The sequence below is a fragment of the Perna viridis genome, chromosome 10, assembly GCF_037379345.1.
Source record: "Perna viridis isolate PV_CMFRI_1.1 ecotype Kerala chromosome 10, ASM3737934v1, whole genome shotgun sequence".
In the NCBI taxonomy this organism is placed as follows: domain Eukaryota; kingdom Metazoa; phylum Mollusca; class Bivalvia; order Mytilida; family Mytilidae; genus Perna; species Perna viridis.
In genome coordinates, this window is record NC_142454.1 from 28,963,582 (window position 1) to 28,978,805 (window position 15,224).

The window sequence follows — 15,224 nt, forward strand, 5'->3', positions numbered from 1 at the left end:
CATGTTAGCTGAGTGCTTTTGCAGCATGCTGTTGGGAATTAAATGTTTTGGTTCTTGAAACCAGTACATAGTGTACTTTGTCCTTGTGCATGTTTGTGTATGATTGTGGGTGATTCCAGTTTAAATATTTTGATTAGGAAATCATTTTTTTACTGTAAACTGTTGTTTGTTAAGAAATCTATATGTAACATTCAATATTCTAGCTTAGTTCTACATTTTTGCTAACAAGCAACTGGCTTTCAAATAAATATGCTTACAATGTTTAAAATTTTAGGTTTGCAGTTTGCTCAGGCTTGCTTCTGGTTAATTTGGGAGATTCTTGTCCTCTAGTTGTCATAATGATATAGTTTGTACATGAAAAATATACTTGCAAACTCTCCTATCGAAACATTGTATAAATCTTAACTTTGTCATCTTGATTATTAAATAATGTACATGTAATAATACAGGTAAATAAGTCTGATTTTGTTGCTTATCATGAAATAATGACCTAAAGTCAGTTTCACAAAATGTTATAGTTATAAAATTTGTTTTTTTGTTATGATGTTATGATGTTATCCTTTTGATTGTCGTAACTGAAGATTTGTTTTATACTTGTGACCTTTTGTGGAATTGACCACCCAAAACTGGAGAGTTTTAGGTCTTTTTTTTTTACACCCCCTCTTTCATTTCAATTAGAAAAGCAATGTGTTCATTTGTTTGCACATGATTATTTAAACTATTTTAATTTTTCTAGCTGAAAGACGTGCTCAACTCTCCAGGTCCAGATCTCGCCAGAATCTTTTCAATCTAGACAATACAACTCTGACTGAAATAAGCTTTGATGATTCGTTATCACATCACAAAGACAAGGAGAAAGACGTTGAAAGAGACAAAAATTACAACCATGAGAAGGCAGGGGAAAGACGGAATTCAAAACCTAAACAGACATCAATAGACAATGACGAAAGTGAAGCGGAAAAACTGCTTGCTCGGCTTAAAGCTTTGTGATTTTTTAGAGTTTTTATTGGTGATAAACTATCTGGACATGTTTATGATGTTGGTGTACCTGTTCCTTTTATGGAAGATTTTAAACAGAGTTTAGTGGCAGATCCAGAAAAGGGGTAGGGACAATATTTTTAGATATTGTTCCATATCTGGGTTTTGGTTTGATGTTATTATTGAGAGAAATCATCCAGCAGTAAAGTAAAGTTATGGAAAAATAAAAAAAGTGCCAATAAAAAGGGGGGTATTTTAAAAATACCTGGATAAGAAGCTGTTACATGGTGAAAATTGTAATATTTTGTCAGTTCTTCTATCCTTCCACTTAAAATCTTAACCCTCTGATTTTGAGAAAACAGTTAGTACTTTGGAATATCTAGACTCTTGGTATAAGGTCATAATTTGTATATTGCACGGTAAGGATATACAATTTTCTCATTGCTCTTTACAACATCAAATATTTGGCACCAGGTAATGGGACAGATATTCCTTGGTTAATTTTAGTCTTTAGGTCTTATGTGTAAAATGGATTGAAAGTTCTATTAATGTTGGACAGTAAGCGATTGCATTTAAATATCAAAGCTTTTGGATTTTACGCTTGGGAACTGACTTCAGGAAATACACCTCAAGTAATCAATTCTGGTTGAAGTAATTTTTGGATTTGCCACTAGAACATTATGTTTTGGATTCATTGCAGTTACTTAGTTGTATTCTTATTTAGGTGTTAGGGGTATTTTCTATACATTTTTTCCTACTGATATTCTCCAAAAATGTTATTGTTTTAGTGTGGTAGTTTTTGGAGATTTTCAAGATGGCTGTCCCTCATTCTAAAATTTACCTTGTTTTTCTATATTCATCACATTTAATGATTTTTTTAAAGGATTGAATATTTTTTATTTACATGTATAAAGAACCTGTTAAAAATGTTTTCCTTTGAAATGCACCACCTTGCATGTGATCTTACTCCTTTCCAATCTCTGTTATACATGTATATATTGCTAGTATTTTTAAGTACAAATTCATGATTTTAGTCAGTTTTCAAAAGTATTGAACTGTCCACTGTCAGCTAGAAGGGAACAGGTCATCCAATTAAATTCCAAAATGTATTCACGGCGTGTAAAATACTACATTCAAAAGTTAAGACTGTGATAATTTTATACAAAGCAGGTCACATGACATGTCATGTGATTAGTGTTCTATATTTGTTACAATGTGTTTCTGTCTGTCTATCTTTGTATAAAAATGTATTGTCATATTTATTCATCAGAACAACTCCATAAGTTTATCATTTGTACATAATGCAGTAGAGATTTCACTGTAACAGAAACAATATACAGTGAAGTCTATTATAACTGAACCTCTTTGGAACTAGAGCTGTTTTTTTATTTTTTTATTTTTTTTTTTTTTACAAAATTTCAAAATGTGACTTTACTGACTATCTATGAAACTGATGGGTATTTTTTAGCTGCCATAGGTTCAGAATACATTGAAACTGATGCTCTGAACCTCTTTGGGAGTTTTTTTCTTCTGTTGAGCAGTGTTTTTATTTTTAATACTCAAGATCATATTGTTTCAAAACTTTCTAAGTACTTCCCAAGATGTCTGGTTAAGGATCTTCGCTGGTCTATTTAAGAACAGTGATGATTTCAAAGGGTTGTGAAATCTTGTAAGATCTTTGATAATAGAACAAAAAAGGGAGGTTAATATAGATGGGTCAATGTTTTTGAGGTATAAGCATTTGAAATTTATTAAGGGAGAAGAATTTATCTACATTTTCCAAAAGTTTCATCTATTAAACCCACTGGGAAAATATATTAATGGTATGGAAGTGGGTAAAACCAGAGGAGTCCAAAAATCTGACAAAAATGACTGAACATGACCAGCGAACGTCCATTTATTGTCAGATTTTTGGACTCCTTTGGTTTTTCCCATTTCATACCATTAATATTTTTTTCCAAGTGACCCTCCTTGTTTTCTCAGAGTTTAGTTAAGACAGATTTGACTGTATACAGGTGATTCATTGGTTTCTGTCTTCAAGTAAGACATTTTTTATCGTCCCTTATAAACATGATTATAACCATTCATGCTGTTCTGTTCTGAACACAAAAAAACATCCAGCTAAGCTACTCACTGTAACTTCAGTTGATTAAACATCTTCATTTTCATCACATTTTGTTTGGTCAGTAAAGGAAAGCATACAGTAAAACCTCTTTAAACTGAACCCTTTTCTGACTGTAGAATTCAGTCAGTTTGGACAGCTTTACGGAGTATCCATTTAAACTGACACAATGGGACATCAAAAGTTGTCTGGTGTAGGCAGGATTTCGGTCAATTCAGGGTTCCTTTTGGACAGGTTTCTCTGTATACAATTTTTGTGAACAAAACATTTTTTATTCTAATTGGATTTAACATTTCTAGTTCAACTAGTTAGAATTATATATATATTTTTTTTATAACAGATTAATGTTTTTTATTTTCTTAAATTACCATTGACACCTTTATCAATCATATCCATTCTCTGACAGTAACAAGGACCTGGTTCAAGGTTCAGTTGTCATCATCTCAATATGTCTCAAGCATTTTAATGTATTCCAATCCCCATTATGCCAACACACATGTAATCATGATTTAGCATAAATGGCAAAATATTCAAAACATGATTATACTGTAATATTGTTATATTGTAATTGTGGTGGTACATAATGCGAAATTACCAATTAGTTTATCCTTCTCTTTATTAACAGAATGTGCCTGTGTATTTTCCGAACTCAGGCTTTCGTGAAATATTTTTATTTTTGAATATGTTGAAAGGGTTGCTCTGATTATTTTTCATTTGGACCTTAGAGAAACAAGGAGATTATTTTAGTTGGCCTTAGTCATAAGATTTAGTTTTGCTTTGTACAGTTTAAGAATGATGCATTATTTTTTTGGAGAAAAGGTAACCTACAAAATGATCATAAAATTGTTTTAATGTTATATAAATCTGCTTTACACATTTGTACAGTGGAGTTGAAATATTACACATATGTACAGTGGAGTTAAAATTTCACACATGTGTACAGTGGAGTTAAACTATCACACATATGTTCAGTGGAGTTGAAATATGACTTTGTACAGTACACATACATATATTATGTATAAATGTATATAGCGCTTGTGATTTTAAAATAGCTCAAAGTACTAAAATCATATGCTGAAATTCAGATCTACAGCTGTGGAAGTTATTGGTACATAATTTGTTTATTGTAAACAGATGATATATACATATAGTATCATTTTGCCATTTTTGCAGTCTCCATTGAAGTTATTTTGTCAAAGATGCCATATCCTTATTATAAATTTCCAGCCATACAAAAAAAGTTAGATTTGTGACCACTGAAGCATGTCATCTCTAAAGTGTATGAAATATAAAATGTACCTTTGGGATCATTGAAGTGTATCACCTCAACAATATCTTAATCTCTTCCTTTACCAATAAAGCTAACTGCAGTGCAAAACCAAGCATTGCAATTCTTTTGTTTCCAGTTTGTAATCCTTTCATGTAAAATGATAAACTAGCATTTCACAAGTTTTGTTTCCAGTTAGCTATCCTTCCATGTCAAATAATAACCTTAGCATTTCATAAGATTTGTTTCCACTTTGTTATCCTTCCATGTAAAATGATAAACTAGCATTTCATAAGATTTGTTTCCAGTTTTTTAAATTTACAATTTGTAAAAGCCTTAAAACTCTCTCTACCTTACTAGTGAAATTTCATTTTCTGTTCCATTACTTTTGTTAATAAAAAGAAGCATTTTGTCATCATTTCAAACATTTTGTTTATCACCTTACAAGACTATTTTCAGGTTAAAATACATTCCTGATTTTGACTTTTCATAACGTTTGTCTTTTTTTGTTTACATTTTATAATTTGTTGCTTTTCCATATACCTGTTTTTCAGATACAGATTTACAAACTTGTGTTTTGATCGAAGTTAAGTAGGACTATTTAAATGAATTTCTGATTTTGAATAATAGCAATTGGAAGGAAACAATGCAATTACAAAAATCAGTAATCTTGTCAATAATAACGGTCAGTAATGATTAAGGAAAAGTCATTTTGGACTGTAACAAAAAACTTGGCACAGGTTTTATGTAAAATTCAATTCGTTATCTGGAAATCTTCTGTTCAAGTTGTTCAGGTTGGTCAAATTTGTGTTGAGGAAGAATTTGAGTGAACATTCAGTTTCAGATTTTTTATGAAACCAGAACCTGATCCATTTCTTGTTCAAATATATGATTATTTTATTGTATACTGTAAGAATCTCTGTTTCAGTTTGTATATGGTGGGTTTTAGATATTTTGTGCATTTATATGTACATGGTGCTATATGCAGACAATTTGTCAAGCTTAATCAAGCTTGATCAAACTAAATTAAAAATGCACTCAGAATAACTCCTAGAGATAGTCACAAAGATAGTTGAAAATGTACAATATTATAATCTAGGCTTCTTAGCTGCTGAATCTTCAATAAATATTAAAAAAAACAGGGTTTTATTTCAGTTCTGAATATAATTTTGAGGTATCCTGGTTTAAGATTGAAATAAATGTACCTAAAATGATCATTTCTTTCCAGAAGAGTAAATATGGAGTACAAATCATATAGATTTTTATAAGACTGTATTTGAACCATTATCAAGCCAATACACATCTGTGATTACTATGAAGGTACTTTATTCATGGATATCAATTTTCATGGTTTAGGAAAAAAACACTCTTTTGTAGATTCTTGAACTTTCGTTGATTTGACAATTCTATCATGGTATGCCAAGCCCACAAAAACTACAAAAACTGGTACCCCACAAACAAGTTACAAAGAAGATGGCTTTGGTACAGATCCAGTTAGTTATTTTTTAAACCTGGAAATGGAGGGGGTTAGACTTTCATTTGCTCACTTTTGCCCAAAATCTGAACAAAATTTACATGATTTTCCAACAAAAGTGTTTGGTGGACTGGACCTTCCACTTTGGCTAATTAATACAACAGATCAATATGGAAGTAAATTTAAGTCAGATGAGAAGGATAATTCATGTAAAAGTTGGGACATCATAAATTAACTGCTGCATTCCAGGATATCATTCCAGATTTATGGTAGATAGTTATTTTTGTACGTACATGTAATGCTAGTCATTTGGACTGTTAATTTTTGATATTTGTTATCTTTCTTTTGTTATATGAATTTTGTGTTCATTTTGATAAGAAAAACAAATTGGTGAGCTGACTAGTGTTTTTTGCATGTTCATTTTTGAATACCTTGTTTATAGTGGGATGTAAACACAAATTTATTTTGGTTTATTTTCATATCTTACCAAATGATACGTACTGAGTTCTCAGGCATGATATGAAAAACTTACTATGACAGTATTTCTCTTTCAGTTTTTTTCCAGGTACATGTAGTGTTTACATGTACCTTAGCTTATACATGTGCTCTGGTAAAATTTGTCAGGAAACCAGAAGCAAATAATTTTCTCTCTCTCCATTAGAAACTTTATTTTTAGTCTTATGTACATTTTGAAGTTAGTTTCTAGCAGTAGTTGAGAATTCAGGTTGACAGATTTGTGCTATTATAGATATTTTACAACATTTTTTATTACTAGTATACCAGATCATTTGCTTCATTATGTTATTATACCCATGCTGTCATGTTTGGCCACTAAAGTTGTTATATGAATTAAAATATACAAGTATTTTTTTCATTTTGATTCCCCTCATAACCATTTACGGAATCCTGCTCTACCAATGTAAGATGCTAGAATTCTATTCCTCCATCAGGACGGCCCCAAGTCAGAAATAGCTTGCTAGACAAACTATAGCATTGTTGGACACACATTACTCGCTTTTCTCTATGTATTTATTGGTTTAAGATATATGTATATTTTGAAGTTTTGATAAGAATTCATTTAATGAGCGTGCTCGTCAACAGTGGAGGAGGTCATAGGTTCGATCCCTGGCCAACTCACACCAAGCAGGTGGTATTTAAGAGGATAGAGTGATGACTGTTTGGCTAAGAGTCAGAATAATGTATCTGAATGGGGTTGCATATCTGCCTCTGTTAACCAGCACAATAAAAATCTGGCGTATTGTGTTCGACTAGTGCAAAGAATGTTCTTTTAGATTGGTAAATCGATTTCTTCCTGAAATGCATGAAATGTCTGCCATTTGACGTTAAATTATAATCAGTCAATCATAACATTTGAATACTGGTTTGACAAGACAGCATAATTTGCAACAAACAGTGAAACCTGTCTATTTCGAACCCTAAATTATCTGAAAACTGGTCTAAACAAGCCATTTTAAAGGTCTTTAATGTATTTTTTTTACTGAACACATATCTTAAAGCAAACCAATTTTGTAGTTCAATATTTAATTTTGGACAGTTTTCACAGTATTTGTTTTGTTGAGGTCATTTTTGCGGCAATTGAAATCTTGATAAGGACTAATTTTAGGAAAGTTCTGATGTAAAATATACCACAAATTTTAACCCCGTTACATAATAATTTAAGTTGACAGAAACATGTCGCCTAAATGACATGTACTATTTTAGTCCAACTAATATTCGAATTTTCAAGTACATGTAAAAAACTAAATTGTCATTGTCAATACTTCCTTATATCAAAAGGAAATATTTTTGACTGATTTTACTGTTTTATAAATAAATAAAACCTTTGTATACTTATGAACAATATTGACAAGCAGAGCTTTATAAAACATCGGATTGAGAAAACTTACACCGCCAAAACTATATCATAATTTTCTCACGAATTTCACATGATGTTCACCTTTTTGAAAATTTGAGCAAATAAAATTTGTAATAGAGTTCATGTGAAATTTCGGTTGAATCGAGCCTTTGTGTGAATTTCACGTGAAAATCACGTTAATTTCATATGAAGCTCGGTTAGCATAGATTTCATAATTAAAAAAAATGCCTGTGTACTACGAAACTAGTTTCGAACCACGGCAAGTCGTGATTAAGGTCATTTCATTTTAGACAGAAAACGTGTCATTTCTTACCTACTTTAACTCATAAAGTTTTGAAAGAATGTCACTCTCCGATATCAATGTTAAAAATCACAAGCAAGGACGGTGTAGCAGATGCTAAGAGTATATCTTTTCTGAAATATTGTATTGTATAGTAAAACAAAACCGTGAATAAAACTCATTTGGTGAGACCCTCGCACGGTTTTAGAGGACTTGTGACGGATGAATGGAGAGCATAACCATAATATATCTCTCGCTTTTTAAGCTGGTATATACTCTTCATTACATTTATAAATTTGTTTAGGATGCTTAGGAGGAACATGATCTTTACGCAAAATTATTTTTGTCAGTAACATTTCTTCATATTTTGTAGATTGGTCAATTTAACAACACTCTTCAGTTAACTGTATTCATACATGACTTTTCTGACCTCATTTTTGAAATATTTTTATTTTTGATATTGCCATTTTACAATGGATTGCTATGGAAGGTAACTGAAAAAAAAAAAACTTTTTTACTGAAAGAAGTCGGTCAATAAACATCTCAAATTTTGATTTTGTTATTTGATAGAAAATTGATATTTCACAAAATGGAATAAAAAATGAGCAGTTTTCTGAATTAGATTTTGACCAATAAATAAATAGAGCTAAAATTCAACAAGATGGTTTACTTTCAATACATATTTATTAATTTAGAAACAATAATTTAAAAAAAAAACAAAAAAAAAAAAAAAAAAAACGTACATTTCATGCTTTTCCTCGTGTTCCCATATAGTGCTCTTGATAATAAAAGTCATGTGACCACTTCCTCCATCCACCTTAAATATTATTCAGTCAGATTGTAAAAAAAACTGTCATTCAGAGATTTTAAAAGATAATACAGGAAACATTTTTTGAGGTTAGATTTTTGAAATATTCTAGAGTGGGTGCAATGTAGATATCTTTTGTGGTAAAATTAGCGAGAAATTACCTTCAACCAAAAACCGCCTACATCTACTCCTATCAACCCATGCTTTGCAAATTAAATTTTAGGGGGGCGCATGCCCACCACGCCCGCACCTGAATCCGCTCCTGATGCTTACTAAGAGTCGTATTTACAAATGAATTTTGCTAAGTTACATTGTGAAAAAACGTTTTCTCTCGCAGCTTAAATCGCTCTTTCCGTGATTTGTGATGCTATCATCACATGAAACAGTTTTTATACAGTTTGCTCCTTCAACCTCTAGTTCAAGATAAGCTACTTCTTTGTCATTATTTGCTGTATGGTTTGGGTCAAGAGGTTGTTTTAAAGAATTAATATCTGTAGAAACAGTCTGAGAAACAATTTGATATCCAGACAAAGCTGATTTATTTGAAACACTGTCTGAGGATCGACAAGGAGTTAGATATGTACTTGAATCTGTGGCTGGACTTAAAACTTCGTCATGGACCAACGTTTTTTGGGCAGCATTTGCAGCATCCGATGATTGAAAAGGTTCATCGTCTTGTATTTCATCGTATACGTCAATTTCGAGGATCTCAGACTGTTTTGTTTTGTTGAAATTTAGGTTTTTTCTGCGTATCACAAAAATTGTGATTGCCACTATAACAAGTAAAAATGTTAGTGCAGAGGTTGGTATAGCTATCACAATTGCGTTTGAGGTAAAATGTTCATTGTAAAAATCTGGAAAAAAAAGAGAAAAGTACATAAATAGTAAATGTTCTATGACACGTACTGGCTGATTGATTATAGTTCATCGTCTTATGTGCGATATTTCATGCATTTCAAAACGCGGACGAATGACTATTGAACAGATTCTGCTCTGTACCAGATTAACATGCATAAGGATCTTAATTTTGTTGGCTCACAGAACAACAGCTCACAGATTGGCAAGCCATCCTACTCAAAGAGTATTTAAAGTCCTAAAAATAAACAAACCAAAGCATAACCAAATAAACAAAATAGCATTAATTAACTATTAATACAGGTACGCCTTCTAAACCGAAATTTGTTTTTGAATTCGTCATGTTCAGGCAGGTGTTCGGTTTACTACTACCCAAAATACATTTACCTTGACGTAAAGGTACTAAAAACAGGTATTTGGACAGGTATTAGTTTAGAGAGGTTTTATTGTAAATGGTAAACCCTAATGCATTTGTTTCGAGATTTTAATCTCACCTGTATCAATGTTATTTGTTGTAAGTGTAGCGGTAGCTTCAACATTCTTGGATGATTCAACAGTTGGAAAACTGGAATTTCCAGTAGCTGTCAAATATAAATGCAGAAAATATATCATTTAAGTACTGTGTTAATAACCGCTTATTCTAGAAATTTACATCTAAGAGAACAGAATTCACATCAAGCAAGTTGCATTGGTGTAAAAACTTGTAAACTATCCCAGTAAATTGATAATTAACATTCTTTGCACATTTTTTTCTTCAGCAAAACATATATTTGGATATATAAGTTGATATAAAAATGCAAAGAAAAGACAAGAAATTATCCATTATAATGTTATCCTTATAAGAAGTAAATTGTTTACGCTTTAAAGAAAATGAGCAACTCCTCTAGAATGACACAGTAGTTTAACAAGTAGAATAATCGCCCTCTGTGTTTCTAAGAACTGGTATATTTTCCCAATGTCATGTCATGTTTACAGTAGCGTTCTTACAAGTTTTGAGATAATTTATTTAAGAAAACAATAATTGATAATATATAGTGAACAGTTATAATCAAGTAATTTGGTGATTAAGAATTACAAATAAAACAATAATAAAACTTGGCGTTATTCGTACTGCCATTGCCTGGCAACTCATTTATATTTCGAAAAGTCGTTACATCTGTCGGGTCCATGGCAATACAACCCTTTGTTTTATCACATCTGCAATAGAAAAGTGCCTATCGTGAATAATGAAAACATGAGGAACATTGAACCGTCCTGTCGCAAAACTCTATCCAATAGAAGAATACTGCTATGATGATACACAGCCGGAAGGATCGATGGATAATAAATTCAGACAGGCAAAGAAAGATTCTAAATCAAAAATTAAAAAAAAAGTTACACTGCGTTTAAACGGCTAAGTTGCAGATTTTTTTTTCAATATAAAGGCTTTCAGGGTGCCTCTCTTTAAAATTCTACATTTCAATTTTGTTATTATTTCATTTCGATGTTTCTATTTGAAAATCACTTTTCGCAGGCGGAATATCATGGAATCGGAGACTGTTTCTAACTTCTCATTTTCATCAACAATTGAAAAATCCTATAGTACACGAGTGGATTACATTAAGCTAAATCGAGAATAGAATTGTATGATATTGACAAGTCTTAACCCAACATAAAAACTGAAGTCTTGAAGTCTTGTCCACCATCGTAATTACAAATAAACGACGACATACTTTATTCTTAATCCCCGCCGCATTTGAAAATTGGGAATCAGTGTGCACGACATGGAAGCGATTGTTTTTAGACATCATTCCTTTTCATGATTTTGTATGTGTGTCAATTCAAGATTTTTGACATAGAAATTACACTTACATTTGTTCATGATTGCAAACACATGTATCCACACATTTGTCACCGTAAGTTCCAGTAGGACATGCTTCACATGGCCGTTCATTGTTGGATATAAAACCGCTAGGACATTCTGAAACGTCACAACAGATTCTACTTTCTCCGGTCCTTATTTTTATAAATTCTTAATTTAATTAGGATAATTCAATAAAGCATTATAACATACTATTTTCGAGTTTCATTTTCTACAAACCAACAAAAAAAGTAATTTATTACAAGAAAAATAAAAGAAAACAAAAGAGTCAATGGAATTGTAGTACGAAAATCATGTTGTGAAGTAAATTGAAGGAATAACATTTACCTATTAAAGTGAGATTTTTATAAATCTACGTTTCAAATTTAAGTGCCGGAACCAAGTAGAACATTTTAAACACTGGGTTGACTTTGTGGGGACATAGTTTATGGTCTGCTGAAGACGAAATTGGAAGGTGTTTGAAGGTCTAAAAATGTTCAAGGAAACAGAAAAAAAAGTTCAGAGTTACAATAGAATTACAGTGAAAATGACTTAACTTCCTTTGATGATGAAATGAAATGCGATTTTAACCTCGAATTTCTGATACTTGAATGCTAATTCTGCATTTCCGATAACATACTGAATATGGTTTCATGGAAGCAATAGGGTGTCTTTTCAACAAGGATTCACCCAATGTAAGATTTATGCAGAGAACATCACTTACTTGTTTAAGAGAAAATGACAGTTAGGCAATGATGAAATATTATCTATTTTTCAATTATAATTACCTAAGCATCTATTAACTTTTCTTTCATGGTTATCACAGCAGTAATACTGAATAAACTCGAAGGGTCCAGCGGGTAGGCGCACCCTAATCAGGAAACCAAAACACATCATGAAAAGTTTAATAATGTGTGAAACGTTGTGCAAGTAGAAATTGGTCGCCATATAGTCATATTGTCGAATAAAAAAATATCTCCTAAATATCACATTTTGTACAAACGCGCGATCGACGACGTTCATTTTTATTTATTTGGCCCTTTTAAAACTGCATTTGTAAATACAGAGACTCTTCTAGCACAAAATCACTTGCAAACTCATTCTTTTTAGCTCACCGGTTCACCTTTTTTATGGTGTAAGTATTTTTTAACATGGCAGGAAGCCGTCTTTTGCCTTGTCAGTTTAAGAATATTCAAGTGAAACAAAATTTTAACGAAAACAAAAAAAATGTTACCCAGGGACAAAGACCTGTATGGAAAACGGACAAACACAACAAAGAACATAAAATAACTGAAATAATACATACAAAGTAAAAAAAAAAAACAAAAGTAAATGAGTAACACGGACTCCACTTAAAACTGGAAGCATGGACAGGTGCACCAGTAGGTTAAGTGTCCTCTGCTTTACTAGAAACACCCACGAGAGTTGCTCATAGACGGTCAAGCCCGGGGTAGACAAAGGAGGAAAGGAAAACTATGACACGTTGGACAAATCAGTTTTGTCGTAATGGTGCAGATTGATACACCGCAAGGAACTACGAGTTCATAATTACTCTAAAAGTCTAGTAATTTCTTCAATCTTGTAGTAACAAACCTCTGTTCAAGAAGCCTTATTGTAATAGGTTTGAGCGCAATACAAAAAGTTTGCGTAGTTGCGGCAAGCTCAAGCATAACGTGTAAGTTGTGATATGAAAAGTCAATACGCAGGTACTGAATGGTTTTTGCCATAGATGAAAGGAAAGTTTACAATACTGAATGAAGTCATACGTTTGTCGTAAAGTTTGGTCAATAGTTTTCTTTTACCACCCCTAAGTGTATGTCAATATATAAGGCTGACTTCATAGTGTCTGCAGTATCCTTTCAAGGTTATCTCAAGTTCTTTGGAGTGAATGCGATGCATAAAATTCCCGATAGTAGGATTGTTTAACGATAATATGTCATCTATATAACGGAAACTGATATTAAAGGATCTTGCCAAACGATGTTCTTTCTTTCGGATCAGATCAGCTATAAAGTCAGCCTTATAAGAGTGAAAGAATAGGTCAGTAAGTAGAGGAGCACAATTTGTTCCTATTGGAGTTCCGACCGTTTGTTGAAAAACGCGTCCACCACACTAAACACATGTCTTGTTGATAAGAACAAAAATGTTTTGAAAACATCTTCTTCGGTATATTTGTTTTACAAAGTATGAGGAATCTCTACAAAGAACTAAATTTTGTTATTTAGGTGTACCGTCTTTTTTGGTGTAACAACTATGTTTCATGTTTTTAAGTCAGGATTTCGACTGAGTACGAGGAATAAAAACTTGAAAGAGTTCAAACAATCGTAGATTTTTATGCTATTATATTCTGATAATAATCTTGAATTGAGGGTTTTCAAAAATCTTTTTTACAACCCACATTGAATTAATACCACTACGGGAGTAACAAGTGCTGTGGTAGGGCTGCAGACGTCCCCCTTTGACAGCTGTGAGCATAAAAGTCAACACTTTCAAAAGAGGTTTGGCGGTAGATTTTGCAGATCCAACTATGTAGTGTTTATGGTATGGATTCTTCTGGAGTATATAAACGTTAAGTCACAATCATCGTCTTTGGTAGAAAGATCAACAGAGGATAGCACAGATTGATGGCATTAAAGTTAATAGATTAATACAATTAAATATAAACCTATCATTTCCTTCCTTTCTTTTTAAAAGAACAAAGTTCTTGTTCCTTTTTATTTAAAAATAGGCCTCAATTCTTTTTTCCCTTTTACCCCATATTACAATTCAAGCTATCTGACATTAAAATTGTAGACAAAGTATTCAGAAAAAATGCTCTATTTTACAATTATTCATGTGACTGGTGCTTGAAGTCCTAAAGTAATCTTTCATGTACTTAATGATATCAATAAGGTAACCTTGAAACATTAGAGGGTAATCTACACACAAACTACAATAGTATACAATGTAGTTTTAGGTAACCACCTAGACCCAAAACACAAGAAATAAATAAATTATTTACTTAGCTTTTCTGCTGCAAACACCTTTTGATTCACACATCTCTAAACATAAGATAATAAAAACGGTCGCATAAGAAACCATTGTTACCTAACAATCCGTCCAACTGCAGACAATGAGATTGAAATAAATGAAATAATTAAGCAAAGGAAAATTTAACAACTTATGTTTTAACATCAATCGACATCCGTCCTAATTGAAACGGAAATTATTTATTTGTTTATTGTAATTTTTGTGATAGACGACTTTTGAAAATAATTTAAAACAATTAAGCTCATGACTTAATTATTTTCCTGCACGCGAATTTATTTCCTTGTGTTTTTTTTTGTTTGTTTTGTTTTTGTATGTTTGTTTGTTTGTCTGTTTGCTAGTTTTGTTCGTTTTTCGTTTTTTTTGTCTTTAGCTAAATTCTTTGGATGTTGGTTCTATGATAGTTGAGTATCAGAGTAATAATTGTATGTTATTGTATTGTATCTAATATAACGATAGAACCTCCCACACACCCCGATTTCTCAAACTATACTCAAACAAAGGGGACTTATCAAAATTGTTTTTTTGTCGTCATAAACACAAACATTATCTATAATATTTGGCTTCTTAATGAAGCATATAACTGGAGAAACCTTGCATATATTCAAGGCAAACACACGTTGAAAACTACAGAAGAAAAGCCCAGAATTAGCTCACCATCATACAACTATTCTCTATTAAAATTATTTGGTTAGAT

The 15,224-nt window shown here is 31.9% G+C and overlaps 2 protein-coding genes across 10 annotated transcripts in view; one reads left to right on the plus strand and one right to left on the minus strand.

The window, feature by feature from the left end:
• LOC148605270 (protein diaphanous homolog 2-like) overlaps positions 1-1,142 on the plus strand; it is a 51,733-nt gene extending 50,591 nt beyond the window's left edge. For 6 of the 8 annotated variants that reach the window (XM_088550131.1, XM_088550129.1, XM_088550127.1 and 3 more), the window contains one exon: positions 737-1,142. In XM_088550131.1, coding sequence (XP_088406257.1) covers positions 737-990 — 254 coding nt within the window. In that variant the 3' untranslated portion in view covers positions 991-1,142. The remainder of the gene's footprint in view (positions 1-736) is intronic. The other 2 variants (XM_088550132.1, XM_088550134.1) reach the window with 1 other exon arrangement.
• A 7,531-nt stretch (positions 1,143-8,673) lies between these two features.
• On the minus strand, positions 8,674-14,603 carry LOC148605271 (uncharacterized). Of its 2 annotated transcripts, XM_088550399.1 has the most exons (6): positions 14,502-14,603; positions 12,289-12,371; positions 11,512-11,620; positions 10,772-10,857; positions 10,155-10,241; positions 8,674-9,659 (listed from the first exon to the last, which is right to left on the minus strand). In XM_088550399.1, the coding sequence occupies exons 1-6, from the start codon at positions 14,579-14,581 to the stop codon at positions 9,112-9,114; spliced, it is 993 nt and encodes a 330-aa protein (XP_088406525.1). In that variant the 5' UTR covers positions 14,582-14,603; the 3' UTR covers positions 8,674-9,111. The 2 variants fall into 2 exon arrangements, with proteins under 2 accessions (XP_088406525.1, XP_088406524.1); XM_088550398.1 differs by having other exon boundaries at positions 12,289-14,603.
• Between the last annotated feature and the right edge of the window lie 621 nt (positions 14,604-15,224).

What these genes read in the sequence shown, in the direction of transcription:
- LOC148605271 (XM_088550398.1), bottom strand. Translation starts at nt 12,523, where the DNA reads ATGAACGTCGTCGATCGCGCGTTTGTACAAAATGTGATATTTAGGAGA. An exon ending in AAAAGTTAATAGATGCTTAG is followed by an intron (nt 11,621 to 12,288) that starts GTAATTATAATT and finishes GTGACGTTTCAG; the next exon opens with AATGTCCTAGCGGTTTTATA. An exon ending in GTTTGCAATCATGAACAAAT is followed by an intron (nt 10,858 to 11,511) that starts GTAAGTGTAATT and finishes TTTCTATTGCAG; the next exon opens with ATGTGATAAAACAAAGGGTT.